Raw genomic sequence first — 25015 nt, forward strand, 5'->3', positions numbered from 1 at the left:
ATATCTTTCCTTATAGAATGGCCATGCCACAATGAGCAAGAAGGGTGGTCACACCAAAGTGATCATTCTGGTGGGTGAGGAAGTGGCCTTCCCAGGGGACGGGATGGATTTCATCACCCAAATTGGTCCCCCTTGAGTCACCCCCAACCTCTTTTGCTTCAAAACTGCGAGTTTTAAGTATGTATGTCTTGGCTCTTTCTCATGAGCAGTACTGGCCTCTGAGTTGTATCGCTTTGCATCTTTATTTGCACAGTGCTATTCAAGAACAGCATCCCCCAAGTTATTCTGAGATGTACCCCAAAGCTGACGAAAAGAGGGAGATTAACAGCTCAATAATACTGAAGATCATCAGCATAGACAAAATCCCCTGCAACAGAAGCAAACAGTGGAGTCAGGACATTAGGACAGTGATGGCTTTTCTGATCACAATGAAGTAGTCGAAACTACACACTAAACCCTCCCCTCTCAACCTAGTGAAGGATAATGGAAGTATAAACTATACCAGCATGGCATAGGAGAGCATTAGTTTCTTTAAGAAAAATCAAACAGAATGTTTGCTAAATGATATGCAGATAATTTTCCATTTCATAGACGCAGCATGCAAAGAGGAGTGCATATCAGAAAAGTAGTCTCTTGAAGGACAAAGACAGAAGAAATCCAAGAGATAGGAAATGGTAGAGACAAAAATAGAAAAGGCAAGGAAAAGATGGGGGAGGGAAAACTACTGCTCCAGAAAAAGAGCAGCACACAGAAAAGCAGACACGGAGAGAAAGCTAGACTAGAAACACCACGCAGTCCTTTCTGATTGCTATAGAAATTTTTGTTTGGTTTTGTTTTTCTAGGCAGGGTTTTTTTGTAGCTTTGGCGCTTGTCTTGGAACTTGCTCTGTAGACCAGGCTGGTCTCAAACTCACAGAGATCCGCCTGCCTCTGCCTCTGCCTCCCAAGTGCTGGGATTAAAGGTGTGTGCCACCACCACCCAGCTACAGAAAACTTTTAAAGTATATGGTACCATGCCAGCTAAGAGCACACATGGCATACACACTTGGTCAGGAATTCACAGGCTGGACCCTGGCACAGAGCTGGTCGAAACCTGTCCTTTTCCAAGAGTGGATCCCTCTGTTGCCATTGCAAAGGTTCATGTTATTGGCAGTCTATTCTGTGCTGTATTTGTCTATTGTATTTTTATGATAGCTTGAATAACTATTTAAGATCCCCTGGTTTATTTTAACAGTAATCCAATGTGTCATGGTGTAAAGTATTTCAATATTTTACTCCTCTGTAACAGGAGCTGATTTATTTCCTTCTTTTTTTTTCTTTTTAGCTGTTTGTTTGTTTTACTTTGAACGGTGCCACAGCAATGTTCTTGTAATGCATGTTTGTATATAGCTGGTTTGTTTGCAGTGGAGATAGACACTGGGCTGAAGCTGGGTGCCGTTTATGTAAGTGGATGTTGTCTCCCACTCTACCATCTCAGATGATGATGCATCTTTGCATCACGTCTCTGCTTGCCATCCTACTTCCTCATTACTCCTTGACTGCAGCCTGGGACCTTCTGATTGAATCCTGCTGGATGCTGAATGCGTCAATTAATAAATTTCCAGGCTTTTGATCGAGAGAAAGCAAGTTGAGGAATTTTATAGATGACTTAATCAAATTGAGGAAGTTCTTCCTCTATTCACGGCTTGTTGAGTGTTTTTGTCATTTGATGATGAATTTAGTCAAATGTTTAATTTTCTACGGCCACTCAAGTATCATGTGGATTTCATCTAGTGTTTTGCTGATATGGTACAATAAATATATAGATTTCCTTAAATATACATTCCATTCTTGGGACACATGATACCTGGTTGTAGTTGGTGATCCTGTGTATACATCACTAGATTTGACATGCTTGTATTTAACTGGGGACTTTTACAGCTATATTTATAAGAAATATAGGTCTGTAGTTATCTTCATGTATTTTTGGTGTTTGGGCCTGGTTGATTTCAGTCTTACAGAACACACATCATCCAGATGCTGTCACGGTGATGCCATGCTAGGAAGGTTGTCTATTAGTTATCTTTTTTTATCGAGATAGTTTTTCTGTAGCTTTTGGAGCCTGTCCTGTAACTAGCTCTTGCAGACCAGGCTGGTCTCGAACTCACTGAGATCCATCTGCCTCTGCCTCCCAGGTGCTTGGATTAAAGGCGAGCGCCACCACCACCCAGCTCTATTAGTTATCTTAAACCTTAAACTAGCATGGGAAAAATAGAAAGATAAGAAAGTCACAATTAATGGCCACTGGCACTTTGAAAGAGAGCACTTTTGCTCCAGTAATCTTTAATGGAGAACACGCAGTTGCTAAGCTCAAGGAGTTTGAGCTGCCTATGAGCTGTGTCATATCTTGTAGAACATCTACTTTGGAATTTCTTAAGGACTGTTGTTTTAGACTATGTGAGGTGTACTGGTGATGGTGATGGTTTAGTAATGGCAATATACACCTTCTCTGAACATATCTATATGTTATATAGATATAAACACATTATATCTAGTATAATATATATGTGTGTATATTCTCTTGTTGAAAATCATCACAAAGAGTGATGATTAGACTGTATTATTGGCAGAGGAGCACAGTGTATCTTGTTCCTGTTAGCTGCAGTCCATAGAGTTGTTTCTTTTTATACATGTTTTCAGTTTGGGTCGAAAAAAGAGGGACTTCGAGAAGCTATTTCTCATCTATCCCCATATATCCTTTAGCATTGGCAAGATCCAGTTCAAGTTATGAGCATTCTTGGATCACCCAGTTGGTGTCTACTGAAATTAAAAATCTCACGGGGTGGGGATGGGGCTGAGGTGTGGGAAGAAGTCAGATGTTTGGTTTGTGGCTACAGTTTCTTGAGTTTGTTTTCTTCTCTATGTACTCTGTCCAGTCAGTCCTCTGTACCACTTTGGGGCAGGGCCCTTCATACTTGAAGAGTAAGAAGCCTATTGAGGGCCCAGGTCATGTAGACCTACCTTGAGTGGACACTGGCCCTTCACCTTCCTCTCATGTTAGATTTCAGAAGGCCAACACTGACCCACAGCTGTGACACATCTGCAGCTTGGCTGTTCTTTAATGTTCTATTTAGAAATTCCAAGTCCTAAGCTTTTCTTTACAAACTTATAGTTTGCAAATAGCAAACCTTTAAGGCTTTTAAACGGCTTTGAGTGAGTTTTGTTTTGTTTTATAGGTAGCACTTTGTTTTCAGAGAAGGATTGATTTGGAAAGTTCTGCTCAGCATGACCAGGACCAGTTCCCTCTTCTCTGATCCCCTTATCTGATTTTGGGGGTCCTATTATACTCCATTGCACCAAACACTATCTTAGAACAGCTCTCTTTTTACATGAACCTCATTTTCTCAAGTAGTCTTGAACTTCTTCAACAACTTTTTGGTGGCATTTGGATTAAAGCTATTGCCTCATCTCAACTAAGCATGCACTCCACCGTGAAGTTACTCATGTTAGCAGTCTTTAATGTGGCTACTTGACAATCAATTTATTTCTATATAGATTCATTCATACCTTTTACATTATTTTACACCAATTATTGTTGTATTTTGGGCAGAGCACAGAAATGTCTATTTTCAGTTTATCCTACTTTACCAAAATATAATCTAAACATTAAAATCAAATAAAAACCATAGACAAAATTATAATGTATATTGGGAACTCTGAACCACAAGCATACCACTAAGCCTCTATCTTTTAGTATCATTTTCTATATATATCATACTTATTTTGTGTGGATGTTTTATACCTTTTATAAGTTATTGAGTGTTTATTGTTCTACTGCACAATGCCTGGTAAAATGTTGGTCTGGTCCAGTGGACTCTTGAAATGCACACTTGTCCACAATACTATCTGGATGGTGCTGGGTGCCAGCCTTTCTGTTTAAAGCATCTGCTTCTCATTCTAGAAATGGCGCAGGGGACTTACAATGAACAGAGTGGTAATAGCACCACACTGATTAGCATCTGGAGAATAGCCACAGATGAATTCTCCATCTAGAAGGAAACCAAATATGAGGAGAATGATTCCAGCTGTTGCTCCCAGGGCACTAAGTAAATTCATCACCTGGCTCATTTTTATCTGCAATAGAATCAGAACAGAACACAAGACTCAGGCCTACCTTGTGCCACAGACAGAGCAGTGGGGGTGGGTGAGTACTGGAGAGCTAGATTAGTCCCAACACCAAGAAACCACCATGTGATCATTTAAAACCTTTGCAGTTCATAATAGTCTTCAGGCATTCGTCCACAGTGGATGAGAGAAGTCAGCCAACCTTTGATCCCCTCTCCATCTCTCAAATTCTGTGCCTGGGTTAACTTCCATTCAAATAGAGGTAGCTGTGGCCTGTTCAAATGTTCATTTAAGACTGTATTTAACCAAACACAATACTCATTGCTTTGTCACTGGTATCTTCCTAAAATTACAAACTTTTAGGGCTGGTAAGATGACTCAGCATATAAATGAACTTGCCACCTGACAACCTGAGTTCCATGCCTGGGACCCACATGGTAGAAGGAGAGAATCAGCTTCTACAAGCTGTCTTCTGACTTTCACAGGTACATTCTGACTTCCACGGGTACACCATGACTGCCCCTGATACACTGTGACTTTTGTGAGAACACTGTGACTACCACGGGTACATTTGTGTGACTGCCCCAAGTACACTGTGGCAGCCATGGGTACACTGTGGCGTGAACATGCACCCCATAGTCATACCTAATAAATAAATGTAAACATATTTTAAAATTACAAAATGTTAGGATGTTCTTTGATTCAAATGATTTACTGACTTATTAATTACTATCTAATGTCTTTGTTGCTTTGAGTGAGATAGGATACTCTATATCTCCAAATTTACATAGACCAGCAACATATTCTTTACCTCTGGCGTCTGTTTATGATTTAATTAGGTTGTCTACATCATGCTGTTCTTGCAAGTCAGATTATGGCCTGGTAGAGCATCTGGTCTGCAGTAGACTCCAAAACCACTTATGGAAGAGAATGAATGACCAGATGACTGAGACCCAATCTGCATTAACGACCTAAGACCATAGACAATAATTGGACTGTTCCATGCCTCAGTGTCTTTATGTAGAACATGAAACTCAAACATAATAACCTGGAAAAGTCTCCTGATAGCTAATGACTTTTGACTCTATGATGACTTCCAGAGCCAGGCAAAGTACTTAGTAATTATAATTTTTATAAGGCAGAACTAGAACTCACCATATAGTCCGTAGTTTTTCTTTTCAGTGCAATCAGAAAGGCCCCAGAGTTAATGAACTACAAACAAACAGATAAAAAGTATCTTAGGGTTAGCAAGAGACTTCACTCTAGAGGGGGTCCCAGGTATCCAGGGAGATGTCCCCAGCTAGTTCCTTGGGCAGCTGAGGAGAGGGCGCCTGAAATGGCTCTTTCCTATAGCCATACTGATGAATATCTTGCATATCACCATAGAAGCTTCACCTGGCGATGAATGGAGATAGAGACAGAGACCCACATTGGAGCACTGGACTGAGCTCCCAAGGCCCAAATGAGGAGCTGAAGGAGGGAGAACATGAGCAAGGAAGTCAGGACTGCGAGGGGTGCACCCATCCACTGAGACAGTATGGCTGATCTAATGGGAGCTCACCAAGGCCAGCTCGACTGGGACTGAAAAAGCATGGGATCAAACCAGACTCTCTGAACGTGGCGGACAATAAGGGCTGACTGAGAAGCCAAGGACAATGGCACTGGGTTTTGATCCTACTGCATGTAGTGACTTTGAGGGAGCCTAGTCTGTTTAGATGCGCACCTTCCTGGACCTGGATGGAGCGGGGAAGACCTTGGACTTCCCACAGGGCAGGGAACCCTGACTGCTCTTTGGACTGGAGAGGGAGGGGGAGGGGAGTAGGGGGAGGGGGAGGGAAATGAAAGGTGGGGAGGAGGCAGAAATTTTTAATAAAAAAAATCCAAAAGAAAGAAAAGAAAAAAAAGTATCTTCATGAAGGACATGGTAAGCTGATATGGAGCATTTCTCAGGTCATGTCTCTGTCCACTTCTTCCCTATGCCTCTCTCCTAAAGTCACAGAAACCCCAGGGAAGTGAGGAGGGTGAGCCACCTCTGTTCACAGAACAGAGGACGAAAAGGGTCTTGTCCTTTGTGAGACACCTCTGTCCAGAGAGAACAAAAAGGCTAGGTCTGCTTTAGTCTGAGTCACCTGTGTGAAGAAGAGGCTGTTTTACCTCACTGGACTTTCAATTTCCTAATCCATTTCCTGTTATTGATATCATGACTCAGTTTCCAAATGACATCAGTGTCATCATTTTAGGAACACTAGGGTCATATAGATATTATACTCCAACCAGTGTGCTCTGTTGGATGGGAACACTGGGTACAGTTTTGGTCAACAGACTGGTGAAAGAAAGAAAAGGAAGGAAGGAAAGAAGAAAGGAAGGGAAGAAGAAAGGAAGGAAGGAAAGAAAAAAGAAAGGGAAAAAAAGAAAGAAGAAAAAGGAAGGAAGGAAAGTAAAGGAAGGAAGAAAGGAAGGAAAGGAAGGAGAGGAAAAAAGAAAGAAGAAAAAAGGAAGGAAGGAAAGTAAAAAAGGAAGTAAAGAAGAAAGGAAGAAAAGTAGAGAAAGGAAGGAAGGAAAAAAGGAAGGAAGGAAGGAAGAAATCACACACACCAATTTTTATGGAGGTCGATCAAGTATGGGAGCCTCGTTGCTTAGTGGAAACTTAAAATCTGAGTTTGGCCCCAGCTATGTTTAAATTTTCAGCCTTTTTTCCAGCCCCATTTGTAGTGGATGCTCTCTTAGACCGTCAGACAGACAATGAGACCTCCTTACCTTTATATCCAGACGCTGCCCTGTTCCCACTCTTTGTATATACTTTTCACCTAAGTAAGCAACCCTTCATCCTTTAAGCCTTGGTCTGGCTGGAAATGACTGGAAAGTTCCCTTTACACTTAGACTTCTTTCCTTTGGAAGCAGCTTCTGTGTCTTTGCCAAATACTTGTCATAGCCTGTGGTATGAGGACTTGTGGCCAGGGACTGCCTTCTACTGAATCCCACACCCTGCCCCTTCTCTGATGCTAACTAAGAAGGTGCTAAATTAATGTGGACTACATGTGATTAAATAAACATCTCTGCGTGGCTCAGAAGGCACATCCAGGAGCTGTCCCTGTCCCTGCTTCTTCACTTTCTGCAGAGCAAACTGCTTACTTATCAACATCAGAAGCAACACCACAAAGGTATAAGAAGTACACTAATCTCTTGGCATGGTTTCTTTCTTATTAGACTGAATGTCCATTGGCGGATAATCAATGTACTAAAATTTGTCTTGCTCTGTAAACACAGTTTATCATATGTTGCAAGAAATTTTGGAGGAATTAATGGGCCAATAAACAACCATAAAACCCAGAGGAATGTTCTCTCAAAATTTCAAGACCCAAAGATGGGCTACCATCAATTCTGGTGATTCAAAGGAGGATAGAAGTAATTGCAATGGGATTATTAATGCTTTTGTGACATCTTCTACAGAATTATATACCCAAGTCTGTCTTGCTTCATAACTAAGAATTCATTCACTAACACCTTGCCTGGTCGATATGCCTTTAAATTGAACTAAATGCACTGTACTCACCAAAGCAGAGCCCCAAAATGGATATCCTGAGATAAATATAAAAGGAAACCTTGGATATGGGTTTACCAAGGTGAAAAGGAAAACAACTCCAAATGAAAAGTTCATGATTCCACACAGGATCTGGGTGGTCTGCAAAAGAGGGGAAAGTGAACTCAGTAGAGGCACAGTGGTGGCGTCCATTCTACTTAAATCTTAGTTATGGATTTGGCTGCTACCCTCTTTGTAATTAGGGAAGGATAATGGACGTCCCTTTATAATATTCCTTGATGTTTTGTTAATCCCTCCATCTGATTTGAATTTAAATTATGGAACCAGCTTGGCCTCAAGGGGCTACTCAGGAAAATCCTTTTGGAGGTGAGTGATCCTCTGAGCCCTTTGAAGCAGGGTTGCATCTCCAGGCCTATGCTCGTAAGGCATATTCTCGACCTACTGTTAATGCTAGGCAGGGGGGTCTGTGGGTGCTAGAGAAGCCTGGTGAGAATGACAGAAGGGACAGAAGGTGTATGACCCAAGGGCTATGTCATTTGTGAGCTTTTCACTATACTGCCTCAATCTGGGTGAGGTCTTTTGCTGCAGTACCAACTTTTAGTGGCCGAATCCTCAGAGGTATGGTAGGCATTTTTATCATATCTGGATGGCTGTCCCTCTTGAGTGTCCCAATACCAACTCAATCCATATGTCCTCAGATGGGCTCACTTTCCTGCTTTAAGCCTGGTTTTCTGACTTCTTTGTCTGTTGTTGATGCTGTCATCCTTTTAGGCTTGGGGTCATCAGTTCACCTGTTCTTTTCAACTTCCCTGAGTGCCACAATTCCAAAGTAGCTAACTTTCCTATCATCTCTAGTTGTGGAAATCATGCATACTTCAGCCAAAAGGATGGCTCAGCAGGTAAAGATACCTGACACCAAGCCTGACAAGCAGAGCTTGATCCCTGAAACCCCAGATGGTGGAAGGAGAGAGTGGGCTCTGACCTCCACACATGTGGTTTGGCATATAACCATCTCTGCACACAAACGAATGAATAAAGGTAAAATATAAATAGCAAACTGACAGAGGAATTACAAAATCATACATATTTGATTTGTATCCCATCATCCTGATATATATATATATATATATATATATATATATATATATATATATCAGACCCAAAGATATGTATATCAGGGTGCTTATTTCATAACTCTGTTTTTCCACATGTTGGTGGATATACAGAGATATTCTTCCATTGTCCGTTCCTCACCCAGGGCACTCATTGACTTTCACTTAATATAAAAATGAGATTCTTTATGCTTCGTCTTGGCTTGTTACCTTCTTCTTGTATCACAGACCTCTATTATACTGCATGACTATAACATGACAAATTTATCAGACAGGTTGAGTTTTTTCATTCTTAGTCTTCTTAAATCTTTTAAGCCCAGGCTGACCCCTCCCAGATCTCCTCCACCACCCTCTCCCTTTGCTTCCTGGGCATCACTTTCCAGTGCCTTCTGCATCTGGCATGCTTCTCTTTTCTTCTTTCATTTCTATTTGTTGAAATTCCATCATTTCCTCAGAGTCTGTATTAAATGTCCAATTCATTGTGAAATGTACTCATCTCCTTTTAATTGTCTCAGCTCTGGGCTCCCATTGCCACTGTCACTGTTTCTACTCTTATTAGATACTCCATTGAAATACAATTCTCAGTATATTCATGCTATTTTTATGTTTGAATGACACCTCATTTTCCTCAGTGAGGAAAAACTAGCTTGTATTTATTTCTGTGAATACAGCAACTAACATAGGTGCTTGCACCTAGTTCAATTTTTGTTAAAGTAATATAAGTGATTTCATTCAAAATTGGGCTCCATTGTATTTGAAGAAAGACTGAAGAAGATTGCACTTGCTATAGGATGATCTTTCTTATTTCCTTTTTTTCTTTTTCCTGAAAAAGTCTACTTTCTATTTTCCATTATGGGAGACTAGAGTTCAAAGGACAAAATATTCTCAAAGATATGGGTGACATTATAGCCTCAAACATGCCTGACTACCTCTCACTTTCCCATTATCTTAATAAAGGTTTGGTAAATAAAATTAGTATTTGTAGAGTGAATGAGATGATTGATGGAGAAATTAATGTTTGCCAGGACTCCACCTGTAGACAGAGAACTACAGGCAACTAAGGACTTCTGAGAAAGGGAGAATTCGTCTTTCCTAAGCTCCTGCCCCATCCTGTGAATTGATTATCCAAGGGCAAGTGGTCAGCAACACTGTCAGAATCAGAAGATTGTTTTTATTTATTTTTATTTATTTTCTTTTTCAAATACAATCTTCTCATTTAACATAGCTATCCCTATTCCCACTCTCTCTCCTTCTACCCTTCCTTCCCCCCACCTCCCCATCTACTCTTTAGAAAGGGTAAGGCTTCCCATGGGAAGTCAACAAAGTGACACATTACTTCCAGGCAGGACCAAGGCCCTCCCCTCCCTATATCTGGGCTGAGCAAGGTGTTCCTCCCAAAAAGAATGGACTCCAAAATGCCAGTTAAAGTACTAGGAATAAATCCTGGTCCCACTGCCAGTGGCCCCACAGAGTGCCAAAGCCTCACAACTGTTCCCCACATCCAGTGGGCCTAGTTTGGTCCTATGCAGGTTCCCCCACTATCAGTCCAGAGTCAGTGAGCTCTCACTAGCTCAAGTCATCTGTTTCTGTGGGTATCACCATCATGGTTTTGACCCCTTTGCTCATATTATTGCTCTTTCTTCTCTTGGACTGATCTCCAGAAGCTAGGCTCAGTGCTTCGCTTAGATCTCTGTATCTGCTTCCATCAGTTTCTGGTTGAAGGTTCTATGATGACAATTAAGATAGTCATCAATTTGATTACAGGGTAAGGCCAGTTTAGGCATCCTCTCCACTGTTGCTTGAAGACTTAGCTGGGTCATCCTTGTGGATCCTGGGAATTTCCTTAGTGCCATGTTTCTTGCTAGTCCCTTAATGACTACCTCAATCAAGGTGTCTCTTTTCTTTCTCTCCCTCTCTGACCTTCTCTCTTTTTGAGCATCCCATTCCCTTGTGTTCTCCTCCTCCCTCCCCTTTTTCTCTCCTTCTCCCCTTCCACCCTTCCTTCTCCCCCCCACATACTCCCAATTTTCTCCAGAAATCTTGTCCATTTCCCCTTTCCTAGGGGGATCTATGTGTGTATCTCTTAGGGTTCTCTAGCTTCTCTGGGATCATGGATTATAAACTGGTTATCCTTTTGCTTTATGTCTAATATCCACTTTGAGTACATACCATGCTTGTCTTTCTGGGTCTGGGTTACCTCACTCAGGATGTTATTTTTTCTTGTTCCATCCATTTGCATGCAAATTTCAAGATGCCATTATTTTTTATTGCTGAGTAGTACTCCATTGTGTAAATGTACCACATTTTCTTTATCCATTCTTCAGTTGAGGGGCACCTAGATTGTTTCCAGGATCTGGCTATTATGAATAATGTTACTATGAATATAGTTGAGCAAATGTCCCTGTTGTATGAGTGTGCATCCAAATAGACTAGGTTTGTATGCAAGAGTGGTATTGCTGGGTCTTGAGTTAGATTGATTCCAAATTTTCTGAGAAACCACCACACTGATTTCCAAAGTGGCCATACAAGTTTGCACTCCTACCAGCAATGAAGGAGTGTTCCCCTTATTCTGCATCTTCTCCAGCATAAGCTATCATTGGAGCTTTTTATCTTAGCCATTTGTATTTCCCTGATGGCTAAGGATGTTGAGCAATTTCTTAAGTGTTTTTGGCCTTTTGCAATTCTTCTGTTGAGAATTTTCTGTTTAGATCTGTACCCCATTTTTTTTTGATTTTTTTTATTGCTTTATAAATAATACCATTCAAAATTTCTACCTCCTCTCCTCCCATTTTCCTCCTGCTCCCCCTCCCCCTCCCCCTCCAGTCCTAAGAGAGGACAGGGTACCTTGCCCTGTGTGAAGTCAAAGGCCTCCCCCTCCATCCAGGCCTAGGAAGGTGTGCATCCAAACAGACTAGGATCCCAAAAAGCCACTACATGCATTAGAATCAAATCCCAGTGCTATTATCATTGGCTTCTCAGTCAGCCCCTATTGTCAGCCACATTCAGAGAGTCTGGTTTGATCACATGCTCATTCAGTCCCAGTCCAGCTGGCCTTGGTGAGCTCCCATTAGATCAGTCACACCATCTCAGTGGGGTGGACAAACCCCTCGCAGTCCTGACTTCCTTGTTCATCTTCTCCCTCCTTCTGCTCTTCACCTAGACCTTGGGAGCTCAGTCCAGTGCTCTGATGTGGGTCTCAGTCTCTATCTCCATCCATTGCCGGATGAAGGTTCTATGGTGATATTCAAGATATTCATCAGTGTGGCTATGGGACAAGGCCAGTTCAGGCATCCTCTCATCTACTGCCCAAGGACCTAGCTGGGGACATCCCCTTGGACACCTGGGAACCCCTCTAGAGCCAAATCTTTTGCCAACCCTAAAATGGCTCCCTTAATTAAGATATCTTCTTCCCTGCTCCCATATCCACCCTTCCTCCATCTCAACCAACCCACTCCCCCAAGCTCTCCCCAATCCTTCCCTTTTCCCTTCTCTCTCCCCCTCTCCCCTTCCCCCCACCCTACCCTCTGTGGCACAATGGATAGTGCACTGGACTTCTAGTGATGAAATGTACCCCATTTTTGATTGAATTATTTGGTAAGTCGATGTCTAATTTCTTGAGTTCTTTATATATTTTGAAGACCAGTCCTCTGTCTGATGTGGGATTGGCGAAGATCTTTTCATATTCTGTAGGCTGCCATTTTGTCCTGTGACTGTGTCCTTTGCCTTACAGAAGCTTCTTTTTCAGGAGGTCCCATTTATTAATTGTTGCTCTCAGTGTCTGTGCTACTCTGTTTTGGCTCTCCTGGGTTTTTTGTTTTTCCAGATGTAGTTTGAATATTGTTCTTTCAATGTCTGTAAAGAATTGTGTTGGGATTTTGATGGGGATTGTATTGAATCTGTAGATGGCTTTTATATCCTTTTGATCTCCTTTTGTTGTCTTATTGCACTAACTAGAACTTAGCACACTATATTGAATAGATACGGAGATAGTGGACAGCCTTGTTTTGTTCCTGATTTTAGCGGAATTGCTTTGAGTTTCTCTCCATTTAATTTGATGTTGGCTGTGTATTTCTTTTATTATGTTTAAGCATGTTCCTTTTATTCCTCGTCTCTTCAAGACCTTTATTGTGAAGGGGTGTTAGATTTTGTTGAATACTTTTTCAGAATCTAATGAGATGATCATATAGTTTTTCCTTTCAGTTTATTTATATGGTGGTTTACATTGATAGTTTTTGTATGGTGAACCATCCTTGCATCTCTGTGATGAAGCCAACTTGATCATGGTGAATGATTTTTTTTAATGTGTTCTTGGATTTGGTTTGCCAGTATTTTATTGAGTATTTTTACATCAATGTTCATGAGTGAGATTGGTCTGTAATTTTCTTTCTTAGTTAAGTCTTTGTGTGGTTTGGATATCAGGGTAACTGTTGCCTTGTAAAAGAGTTGGGCAATGTTCCTTCTGTTTCTATTGTGTGGAATAATTTGAGGAAGTTTGGTATTAGCTCCTTTTGAAATTCTGGTAGAATTCTGTTCTGAAACCATCTGACCCTGGGCTTTTTTTGGTTGGGAGACTTTTGATCACTATTTCCTTGGCATTATAGGCCTATTTAAATTATTTATCTTTCTTGATTTAATTTTGGTATGTGATACCTATCCAGAAAATTGTTTAAGCTTTCCAATTTGGTCGAGTATAGCTTTTTGAAGTATGACCTGATGATTCTCTGGATTTCCTCTGTGTTTGTTGTTATGTCCTCCTTTTCATTTCTGATATTGTTAACTTGCATATTTTTGCTCTACCTTTTGGTTAGTTTATATAAGGATTTGTCTATCTTGTTGATTTTCTCAAAGAACCAACTCTGCCTCATTGATTCTTTGTATTGTTTTCTTTATTTCTGTTTTATTGATTTCAGCCATCAATTCAATTATTTCCTGTTATCCATTCCTCCTGGGTGAGTTTGCTCCTTATTGTTCTATAACTTTCAGATGTGCTGCTAAGTCATTTGTGTGATATTTCTCCAGTTTCTTTTTTAAATATTTATTTATTTATTCATTATGTATACAATATTCTGTCTGTGTGTATGCCTGCAGGCCAGAAGAGGGCACCAGACCCTATTACAGATGGCTGTGAGCCACCATGTGGTTGCTGGGAGTTGAACTCAGGACCTTTGGAAGAGCAGGCAATGCTCTTAACCTCTGAGCCATCTCTCCAGCCCCTCCAATTTCTTTATGTAGACATTTAGTCCTATGACCTTTCTTCTTAGCGTTGCCTTCAGTGTCCCATAATTTTGGGTATGTTGAGCATTCATTTTGATTGAACTCTAAGAAGTCTTTAATTATTTCTTCCTTGACCAGGTTGATTCCATTCAACAACTGTTTGTTGAATTTTGACGAGTTTATAGGTTTTCTGTGATTAGTGTTGTTGTTGAATTCTAATTTTAAACCATGGTGATACAGTTGCTTACTCCATTTTTTGTATCTGTTGAGGTTTTCTTGGACCAAGTATGTGGTCAGTTTTTTTTTTTAGCAGATTCCATGAGGTGCTGAGAAGAAGGTATATTCTTTTGTGTTTGGGTGGAATTTTCTATAGATGCCTATTAAGTCCTTTTGAGTTAGGACATCTGTTAGTTCTCTTATTTCTCTGTTAGGTTTCTGTCTGGTTGACCTGTCCATTGGTGAGAGTGGGGTGTTGAAGTCTCCTACTATTAGTGTGTGAGGTTTGATGCGAGATTTAAGCTTTAGTAATGTTTCTTTTACATATGTGGGTGCTCTTGTATTTGGGGCATAGATGTTCAGAATTGTGACTTTGTCTTGATAATTTTTTTTCTGTGATGAGTATGAAGTGTCTTTCTCCATTTTTTGATTGATTTTACTTTGAAGTCTATTTTGTTAGATATTATGATAGCTACACCTGTTTGTTTTTTAGGTCCATTTGATTGGAAAATCTTTTCCCAACCCTTTATGCTGAGGTTATGTCTGTCTTTGAGGCTGAAGTGTGTTTATTGTATGCTATGCTTTTTATAGGTGAATTGAGTCCATTGATATTAAGAGATATTAATGGCCAGTGATTGTTTATTCCTGTTATTTTTTGGTGGTAATATTTGTGTGTCTTTCTTTTTGGGAGTTTGCTAGTGTGAGGTGTGACACTGTGTCTCTAGTTACTTATTGCCTCTGTTTTCATGGGTGCAGTTAACTTCCATGGATTGGAGTTTTTCTTCTAATACTTTCTGTAATGCTGAGTTTTTGGATAAGTATTGTTTAAATCTGGTTTTGTCATGGGATATCTTGTTTTCTCTGCCTATAGTGATTGAAAACTTTGCTGTGTATAGTAGTCTGGGCTTGCATCCATGATCTTTTAGTGTCTGCAGCACATCTGCCTGAAGGGGAAGCCTAGCCAATCACCTTGTTTTGTAAGGCGTGTCCCCCTTCGGCTAAAGGCGTGTCCCCCTTAGGCTAATATTGACTTATAAAATCTTGTGGGCCTGTGGCCCGCCTGCTCTTTGTTTTCCTGCGTTCCTCACTGGAACCTTGGATTTGTAAATCCCCTTTCCATTCCTTTATTAAAACTGAATTATATATATATATATATATAAATATATATATATATTATATATTAGTATATATATATAATATATATATTAAAGCTAGTCTGGTGAATCATAACTGCTAATCAACCACGCACCTTCATTTGGCGCCCAACGTGGGACATTTGGGAGCCTTTAGCTCCGGTTCCTGCACTGCCTGGCAGGGATTCGGCCTTGGGCTCTTGATTGCTTCAGGTTTTCAGATTTTCCATTGAGAAGTCAGGTGTAATTCTGATGGGTCTGGCCTTTTATGTTACTTGGCCTTTTTCCTTTGTAGCTCTTAATATTCTATCTATATTCTGTATGTTTAGTGTTTTGATTTCTTTATGGTGAGGAGACTTTTTTTTGGTCCAGTCTATTTGGTGTTCTGTGTGCTTCTTGTACCTCCATAGGCTTATCCTTCTTTAGGTTGGAAAAGTTTTCTTCTATGATTTTGTTGAATATATCGTCTGTGCCTTTGAACTGGAGTTCTCCTTCTTCTCTTCCTATTATTCTTAAGTTTGGTCTTTTCATGGTGTCCCAGATTTCCTGGATATTTTGTGTTAAGGATTTGTTAGATTTAACATTTTCTTTGACTGATGAATCTAATTCCTCTATCGTATCTTCAGCGGCTCAGATTTTCTCTTCTATCTGTTATAATTTGTTGGTTATGCTTGCATCTATAGTTCCTATTCATTTACCAGATTTTCCATTTCCAGAATTCCCTCAGTTTGTGTTTTCTTTCTTGCCTCTATTTCAATTTTCAAGTCTTGAAGTGTTCGAACTGTTTGCTTCACCTGTTTGATTGTTTTTTCTTACTTGGGGGGGGCAGTTTCTTTAAGAGATTTATTGATTTCTTTTAATTTTTTGTTTGTCTTTTCATCCATTTCTTTAAGGGAATTTTTCATTTCCTCTTTAAGAGTTTCTATCAGCTTTATAAAGTTATATTTAAGGTTATTTTCTTCTCTTTAATCAGGTTAGGATGTTGATCTCTTCCTGTTGAATGACCACAAGGTTTTTGTGCTCTCATATTGGTCTTTATGTTGTTAGCTATGTTCTTACACTGCTGCCTCCCCATCTCTTCCTCCAGTGGGTGCAGGTGAGGCCTGTTCTTCAGGGATCCATATTCCTCCAGTTGGTGAAGGTGAGGACTGTGGTTGCTCTTCCTCTGGGTGCAGGTAGGTCTGTGTCTCTAGTCGATTCTGATAAAGCTCTGGGGTTCCTCTCCAGGGGCAGTCTTGGTCAGGCTCTCTCCAGGGGCAGTCTGGACAGTCTGGGCCAAGGCGTCGTCCAATGGTCACAGATGTCCGGTGATCACAGATGAAATGTGGGATGGTAGCTGTGTGTGGAGGCTGCTTGGGGTCTCTGGGACTTAGTGGGTAAGTGGGGGGGGGCACAGGATATTCTAGAACTAGGGCCTAGAGAGCTAAGCCCTCCAACTGGGAACCCAGAGGCTTACCTTTCCAGGGGCAGTCTGAGCCAAGGTTCTGGTAGTCACAGATGTGGTAGAGGATAGTAATGGGTGTAGCAGATTATCTTTATATATTTGTGTGTACACACACACACACACACACACACACATATATGCAACAACAAAAATTTTAAAAATCCACAGTTTTGAGAGGGAAAAGTGGGGGAAGGAACACGGACTAGGTTGGAGGGAGATGATATACTTGTTTTTAATTTAAAAAAGAAAAATGAGGCTATTGTAAAATGTTTATACTTATAAGCATAAATAAGGATATATGTGAATGTTATATAAAACTGTGAATTCTGAGGTTGCATGGGAAGATATAAACGTATGTGTTGCAGTATGCCTCATAGGGAATCTGGCCTAGCTTCTACTTGATTGCAACTTTTTTTTTTCTTTCTGAAATTGACTAGAAAAATCTCAAAGATGGTTAGTTTGGTGATTATGATTTTTAAGAGTTCAGGAAAAATGAATTTATTCATCTTGTATTTTCCTGTTTGCAGAATCTTGTGCATAATTTATACAGAAGCACAGTGCTTACTTTATAATTGGAGTGGAAATGAAAGTTGGAGTTCATCCTTATTGAAGAATGTATGCTCAGATGGTTCTTACCCACCCCTGCCCTGTGTAGAATATACATAGGAACACATTTTACTTACCCCTAAGACCTTCAGTTTTCTAATAAGGACTTTCTGCACTCGGGTTTGGGCATTATAGGCTGAGGCTGTAAGTGTTGTTTGTTGTTCCGGACTGGTGACCTCTGGAGGAAATACCAGGAACATGGGACTATTCTTATTGTTTGAATCCATGATGGTGTAGCTGGTCTTTTTAAGTGGAAGAGAAGGATGTAGCTGGTTGTCCCATTTAGACCATGTTTGTTTGTTTCCTGTACTGAGGCTGTCTAGAGCACTGGCATTATTGCCCTCTGGCTTAGAACCATAGAACCATAAAGTCACAGAGTCATAGAATCTCAGGAATGGCCAAGAGCCCAAAGCTATGAATTAAAGTGCCCACGTCTGTGTGCTGCACTGGAGAAGCTGACTAGTGGTCTTGGTTTGTCAGCAGACACTGTGTCCTTGGGCAAGTCACGTAATCCTCTGTTCTTACCTCTTCCTCATATATATATTAACCTGGGAAATCTTATAGATCCCAAGTTTCCAGTGTTTCCATTTTGATGCAGAGGGGACAAAATCTCTCAGGCCTTAGAACTATTTAGCCATTTTTTAAAAACACACACCTTATTCATGTTGCTTCTCACTTAAAAGATATTTTTGCTACCTAATTTTTGTAGCTTTATGTTATAAATTACCCCAAAGCATAGTGACTTCAAATAACTGCAGTTTTATATTTTTATATATTTGGGCACTCTGCCATGTACGTTGCTGGTTTCTCCAGCTGGTACTGTTCTATAAAGCCCTGCCAAGTTTTGACACACATCTGTGGCCCGCTATACATACATACACACACACACACACACACACATATATATATACACACACACACACACACACACACACACACACACACATATATATATATATATATAGTGTAGTTAGAGAAGCGGGGATAGCATTAGTCACACATCTACACATCTCATAGTTTCAGGCTTTTGTTTTGTTTCCAGGACAACAATGCTCTTCAGACATCTGCTGAGTCATTTACTAGTGTCCCATTGGGCTTGGCAAATTCTGTAGGCAGTTTAGACTCAAGCAATAAAGGAACAGACTACGTCATTACTGGGTCTGATCTGTCAAACTGCAAGGACATAAATGAGCAAAAGAAAGAATTTGTTTAACTTTTTAAGGTGCGTGTGTGTGTGTGTGTGTGTGTGTGTGTGTGTATGTGTATGTATTTATGTGATGTGTGTATGTGTGCAGGCACCTGTGGCGGTCAGAAGAGGTTGGCACAGTTCCTAGAGCTGGAACTCAAGGTGGTTTTGAGCAGCCCAGTGTGGGTCCCTGTAAGAGTGCTATTAACTATTAACTACTAACTGCAGCTAGCTGTGCGGCACTGCTGTGCACTCTCTTTCTGTTGATTTCAAACCTTCCTTCACTGAGTTTTCTGTCGAGACCAGCATCTTGATAGCTGAAGGTTACGTCCTTAGGGCACAGTTTGTTTTGAGTGTACCTTCCTCATGTTCACCTTAAATGGACATCGATTCCTGCTGATGGTCAGCCTTCATGAAAACCATCAGGTCTTGATTCATTTCCTTTGAGTTCAGGAATCTTTGGGTCAATGTAATGCCCCATTGCAATGGGCTGTGTGGACATCATTGCCCATGTTTTAGCTTTGCTGTGGGCCTTTTCACGTTTCTCCATTTTCCTCCCAAGCATGGTAACATTCTCATAACTACCTGATAAGTGGAGAAATAATTAATTGTTCATTTTGTTTTAATTTATCCACATCTCTTCTCATGATGCACCACAAGATTCATCCTTGGAGCATGAAAATTCAGAATTAATCCTAAACCCTTTTTAAAGAATTAAATTAAATGTTTATTTTTTTAAGAATTTTATACATGTTTCCAATGACCTTTTCTGTGTCTCATGCTCAAATAAGTTTACTTACTAGTTTCAGGATCACGCTAAAGTTATCCATTAGCTTCTACGTTCATATTAGTTTATTTATTTATTGAAACATGTCTTATTTAGAGTGATGATGATATAATACAGCTATTTTGTGTGAATTATGTTCTGATATGTAAATAAATTTTATTTATAATAAGTGAAAGTACTATCAGTCAGCATTACTTCTTTTATCATTTCTGTTCTAACGATGATGGTCAAATATTTTGTCTCACTTTATTTCGGTAGTTCATTTTGGCTGTTTCTTTACCAGCTGAATATGTATCTATGATCTTAACTTTAAGAACCTTGACAATATCACAGTGGGCTGCTGAGGATGGTATTGTCCTGTATTTCTGCTTTGCAGCCAGTTGTTTGCTATTAGACATTTCAGGTTTGTTCACACGTGGATGGCGTGTGAGCTCAGCCTTAAAAAGCTTTATATATCCCCATGTATCTTATTCTCTGACATTATAAAACCTCATCTTTTCAGGAAAGGCCCTCTAATCTTTTCAAAAATTTATTTATTTATTTATTTATTTATTTATTTATTTATTTATTTATTTTGCATTCCAACACCAGCCTCTCCTCTATCTTCTCATTCCCTCCTACCCCCCTCAATCCATCCCTCCTCTGTATTTGCTTAGAAAGGGGCATGCCTCCCACAGGGATCAGCAAAGCATTGCACACCAAGCACCTCCCCCTGTATTCAGGCTGGGCAAGGCAATCCAGTCCAAGGAAGAGGTTCCCAAGAGCCAGCCAAAGCACCAGGGATAGCCCCTGCTCCTATTGCCAGGCGTCCCACAAATAGACCACATATATGCAGAGGGCCTACATCAGTCCCATGAGGGCTCCCTGATTGTTGGTTCAGACTCTTGAGTTCCCATGAGCCAGGATAGCTGTTTCTGTGTGTTCTTCTGTGATGTTCCTGACACTCTGGTTCCTACAATCCCTCCTTCCTCTCCTCAGCAGGACTCCCTGGGCTGGGCCCAATGTTTGGCAATGGGTTTCTGAACCTGCCTCCATCAGTCACTGGATAAAGGCTCTCTGATAACAACCTGGGTAGTCACAAGGATGGCCACTTCGGGCTATATGTCCACTGCTGTCAGGAGTCTTAGCTGGAAGGCCCTCATATCTTAAAGTGGTTTATGAATTACTGGATACTATCTTTTAGGCCTTAATGTTCTCCAATCAAACCTTTTGTCTTAGTGTTTTTGTTGTTGTGAAGAGACGCCATAACTACGAGAACTCTTGGTAAAGGAAAATATTTAATTGGGGTTTCACAGGTTCAGTCTATTATCATCATGGCAGAGAGCATGGTAGCATGAAGTCAGACATGGTGCTGGAGAAGTAGCTAAGGGTCCTAACCTTGCAAGCAACAGGAAATGGTCTGTCTGTTACACTGAGGGAAGCTTGAGCTAAAGAGACCTCAAAGCCTGCCCCCACAGTGACACACTTCCTCCAACAAGGCCATACCTCCTATGCCATTTTCTATGAGCTTATAGAGGATGATTAGATTCAAACTGCTGCACCTTTATCATGCTGCTACCTGTTCTTGGGAAGTTATGACCATGCTAGCAGTCAGACCAAGGTCAAGGCGTCTTCTCTGATCCCCTAAGAAAGGTTCTTGTGTCCTTTCATTGATATCGTGCTGTAGATGAAGCTTATTTCAACAGCACAATTTTATTGATTCTAGAAAATTGAAAATATAAAATCTGGGTACCAGGAAAATTAGATTTCAAATCTTTTAAGATTAATATAATTACAACATGTCTCCTTTCCCTTTGTTTCTTTCTTCCAATCTCTCTCATATATCCTTCCTTGTTCTCCTTCAAATTCATGGCCTCTTTTTTCACTAATTGTGACTATATACTTATGTATTTCTAAATATAACCTGTTAAATCTTTATGTGTATGTTTTCATGACTAACTATTTGTCACTGAACAACCATTTGGTGTGCCCTTCTCTGGGGAAGATCTCCCACTCCCAGCTTTCATCAGTTGTTTGTACTATAGTTCCTTGTGTAGAGTGGAGAGATCGTGCTTTTTCTCATCCCGTCTGGCATGTCAATTGGTGTCATCCTTATTCAGTTCCTGTCTGGGCAGTCATGTTAATAAGACTCTATGGATTTAGTCTTTGACGTTACTACATGACAGAATCTCACAGCAAACTCCCTGATTATGTGGCTCTTACAATTTCTCTGCCCTTAGGTGTGGTTTTGGTTTGTATGCTTCCACTAATACTGAGCTCCACAAATCCACACTTTGAGTCATTGTGGTTTTCTGTAGTGGTCTCTGCTGTTGCAAAGAGAAGTTTCCTTATTGTGGGGTAAAGATTACACTTGTCTGTAAGCTGGAAATGACTTTAATGTCCCCTCCCTGAGGACTAATTTTCACAGTGCCAGAAGGTATCATACAAGCTTCTAATAGAGGGAGGCAACCAACAGTCCTACTCAGCTATGATGCCAATGAACCACATCAACCAGCATGGCACCATAACCTTAAGGGTGTAATAGTGGCACATAAATCTTGGTGGAAAACAAAAACTCTTTAATTATACTTAAAACCCATTTGACAGGAGGGAAACCCATACCTGGTACTAGAAACCTAGTTTTCAGTGTTGGTGAGATCATGGCTACTGAAGGAGAATCTGCAACCCCTAATTTATTAACCCAGCATAATCCCTGTAGAAGGAGCTACAGGCTGCGTTCCCGCCCAGCTCCCGCACAGCTAGCTTAGCCCCAGAAATAACAACACACAAACTGTATTCATTTAAACACTGTGTGGCCCATTAGTTTTAGCCTCTTATTGGCTAATTTTTACATATTGTTTAACCCATTTTTACTAATGTGTGTAGCACCACGAGGTGGTAGCTTACCGGGAAGATCCTAACCTGTATCTGTCTCGGAGAGGAGAGTCATGGCGGCTGCCTGAGGCGTCTGACTCATTGTCTTTTTTTTTTTTCAGAATTTTGTTTTGTCTTTTCCGCCTACCTATGTTCTGACCTATCAGACCAAACAGTTTTCTTTATTAATTAACCAATGAAACAACAGATAGACAGATGACCCTCCTCCATCAAATCCCAAACAACAGCTATACACAGCTGTTCTTATACCAGCCAATTTAGGTTTTTGCAATAGATCTCTTCTTGGCTTTTAGGTGGCTGATTTCTTCTGATGCCTTTATATGACATTTCCTCAGATCTCTGGTGTCTTTGTCTCTCTCCCCTCCTTCCACCCTCTTTCTCCCTCCCTCTCTGTCTTGCCTTTTCTTTCTTCTTTCTTTCTTTCTTTCTTTCTTCCTTTTTTTCTTTTTCTTTTTTCTTTTTTTTTGGATTTTCAAGACAAGGTTTCTCTGTAGCTTTTGGTGCCTGTCCTGGAACTAGCTCTGTAGATCAGGCTGGCTTTGAACTCACAGAGATCCACCTGCCTCTGCCTCCCGAGTGCTGGGATTAAAGTCGTATGCCACCAACTGCCTGGCTTTTCTTGCCTTTTCTCATTGTCTCTCTGTCTCTTTTTCTGTCTCCACCTCTGCCCCCCCTCTCTCTCTGTGTGTGTGTGTGAAATTGTTTCACAATGTAGCCTAAGTTGGCCTCAAGCTCACTAGCCCAGGCTGGCTTTGAACTCACAATTTTTCTTCATATTCTTGAGTGCTAGAATTATAGTCATGTGCCTATAGTAGAGTCTCCTACCATGAGGGTCATACTCTTCTATTTTCATCTGAATCTAGTATCTTCAAAAGCTCTATTTCCAATGTTATCATCTTAGGAGTTAGGTTTTCTGCATTAGAATTTAGAGGTAGGATATTTCAATCCAAAGCAAAGAGTTAATTTTATCAATACTATAAAGCAACATCTATCACCTACTTGTCTGTCATCTATTCATCATCTATCCATCCATCTATCTAATAATGATTTGTTCATGCAGACATCTAGACTACTACAATTTTTGGTTCAAGAAAAGCTTCTGTGGAACAGAATTACCTCCCTTTCCTGATGGTCATTATTTAAAAAGGAATGACTCTTACAGATTTTTTTCTGGAGTTTCTAAATAAACTCTCCAGTTTCATCATATATAAAGATGGTAATGAGGTTCTTTTCAGTCATAGAGCACTGTTAGTCATGGCATTACCTGGCTTCAGAATCTTATAAAAATGTCCCCACCTACTGCTCCTAATTGAGCATTTATATATGAGAGTCTGGGTGACACTACTCAGGACACTTGAAAACGCTTTTCAGAGTGCAGAAATAGAATGAAGTTCATTGCTGCCAAGTAGGGAAAGAGAGGGAAGAGCCTGGGGATCTGAGTTCCCAGATCAAGCACAATAGATAGGACCCACCCCACTGCTGTGTGGTCTGAACGATCCCCTGCTCATCTGTTGATGATAACATTTCTGAAAACTAAATGCAGAATCTCATTTAGCAACTGTTTGGGCTACAATACCAGGTGAATTCTCTGTTGTTCAGGGACACCACTATTAAAGTAAGGACAGTGGAAGAACAAATGAGATTCTAAGTTGGAATGGCTAAGTACGGTAAGACTTTGAAAATCTGAAAACAATGAGCCCTGAATTCTGGTGAGTCTACTATTTTCAGAGGAGGAGGTCTGTCTGTCCCCAGTGGGGCCTGGCTATCTATGTAAACAATCCCATGCTTTAAAAGACTCTGATGGCCTCTCCTAAAGGAGCCACTGTGTCAGACACTCCTGCTTCTTATCAGGACATGCCTTTACCCACCCTCATTGTTTCTGTGCTATAACGGGACTTTACTGACCACAGGCCCCAACTTTGTGGTAAAAAAGGTCACCCAGGAAGTTTGTTAGAACACATAAAGAGTATGTGAGACCCAACATTATGTGCTTCCAAAATTAGCCCTTACCCTCAACATCTATTTCCATGCATGTTCTCAAGGTTTTTGGTAGTTACAGATTAGAAAGTTTAGGTGCACACACATGCAAAGAAAACTTTGTGCAGCTGAGCAAAATGCAGAGCTTCAGAATTGACAGAAAAGCAAGATTTTATCAAAGGCATCAAAGAGGAAGAGGATTAGAAAACTGTGCTTGGCTTGGAAGACAGAGGGGAACTGACAGTTTTTTTTAAACACAATTCATTTTGACCACAGAGGGTGAAATTGACTCCCATTACTGACAAAGCTGTGAGTGCAGGCATGTGAGAGAGAACGAGCTCTGGAGCTTCTTTCAATACAGTCTAGTTTGCCATATTTTCTATGATAATATACACGTGACTACCCTTCCCTGAATTCTACTCTTCTCTCTCTAGCTTTGCTTCCTAATTCAGCAAGTATTGGGCAAACATAGTACATGTATCTTCAACACAAATGTGCGGAGAAAAAATATTAGCATTATGAGAAAATAGACCCGTTAAGTAGTAAGCTGTGAGATGAATTGACAATCATACATTGGAATACTATAATTGATGACAAAATTTTATAGTTTAGATGAGATTTATTTCTTCACTCCCAGAAGGTTTTGATATAGTCTTGACATCTGGCTTGTTTTCATTTTGTTTTAAAAAGGAATGAGTTCTTTGAAGGTCCTGCATGTCCTTTATCTCTGGTGAGTGAATTAGACAGCAAGCACAGGTTAGAGAATCAGCTGCTTCATCCTCATCTGGCTCCATTATCTGGGGTCTGTGGTTTTGGTTAGAT

The 25015-nt window shown here is 40.5% G+C and overlaps 1 protein-coding gene across 1 annotated transcript; it reads right to left on the minus strand.

Annotated features, from left to right (window-relative positions):
* Positions 1-280: 280 nt before the first annotated feature.
* Ms4a5 (membrane spanning 4-domains A5) lies at positions 281-17596 on the minus strand. Its single transcript, XM_038315058.1, has 5 exons — positions 17447-17596; positions 7657-7785; positions 5259-5315; positions 3960-4112; positions 281-367 (listed from the first exon to the last, which is right to left on the minus strand). The coding sequence occupies exons 1-5, from the start codon at positions 17594-17596 to the stop codon at positions 281-283; spliced, it is 576 nt and encodes a 191-aa protein (XP_038170986.1).
* Between the last annotated feature and the right edge of the window lie 7419 nt (positions 17597-25015).

This window comes from Arvicola amphibius, chromosome 1 (assembly GCF_903992535.2).
Source record: "Arvicola amphibius chromosome 1, mArvAmp1.2, whole genome shotgun sequence".
In the NCBI taxonomy this organism is placed as follows: Eukaryota; Metazoa; Chordata; class Mammalia; order Rodentia; family Cricetidae; genus Arvicola; species Arvicola amphibius.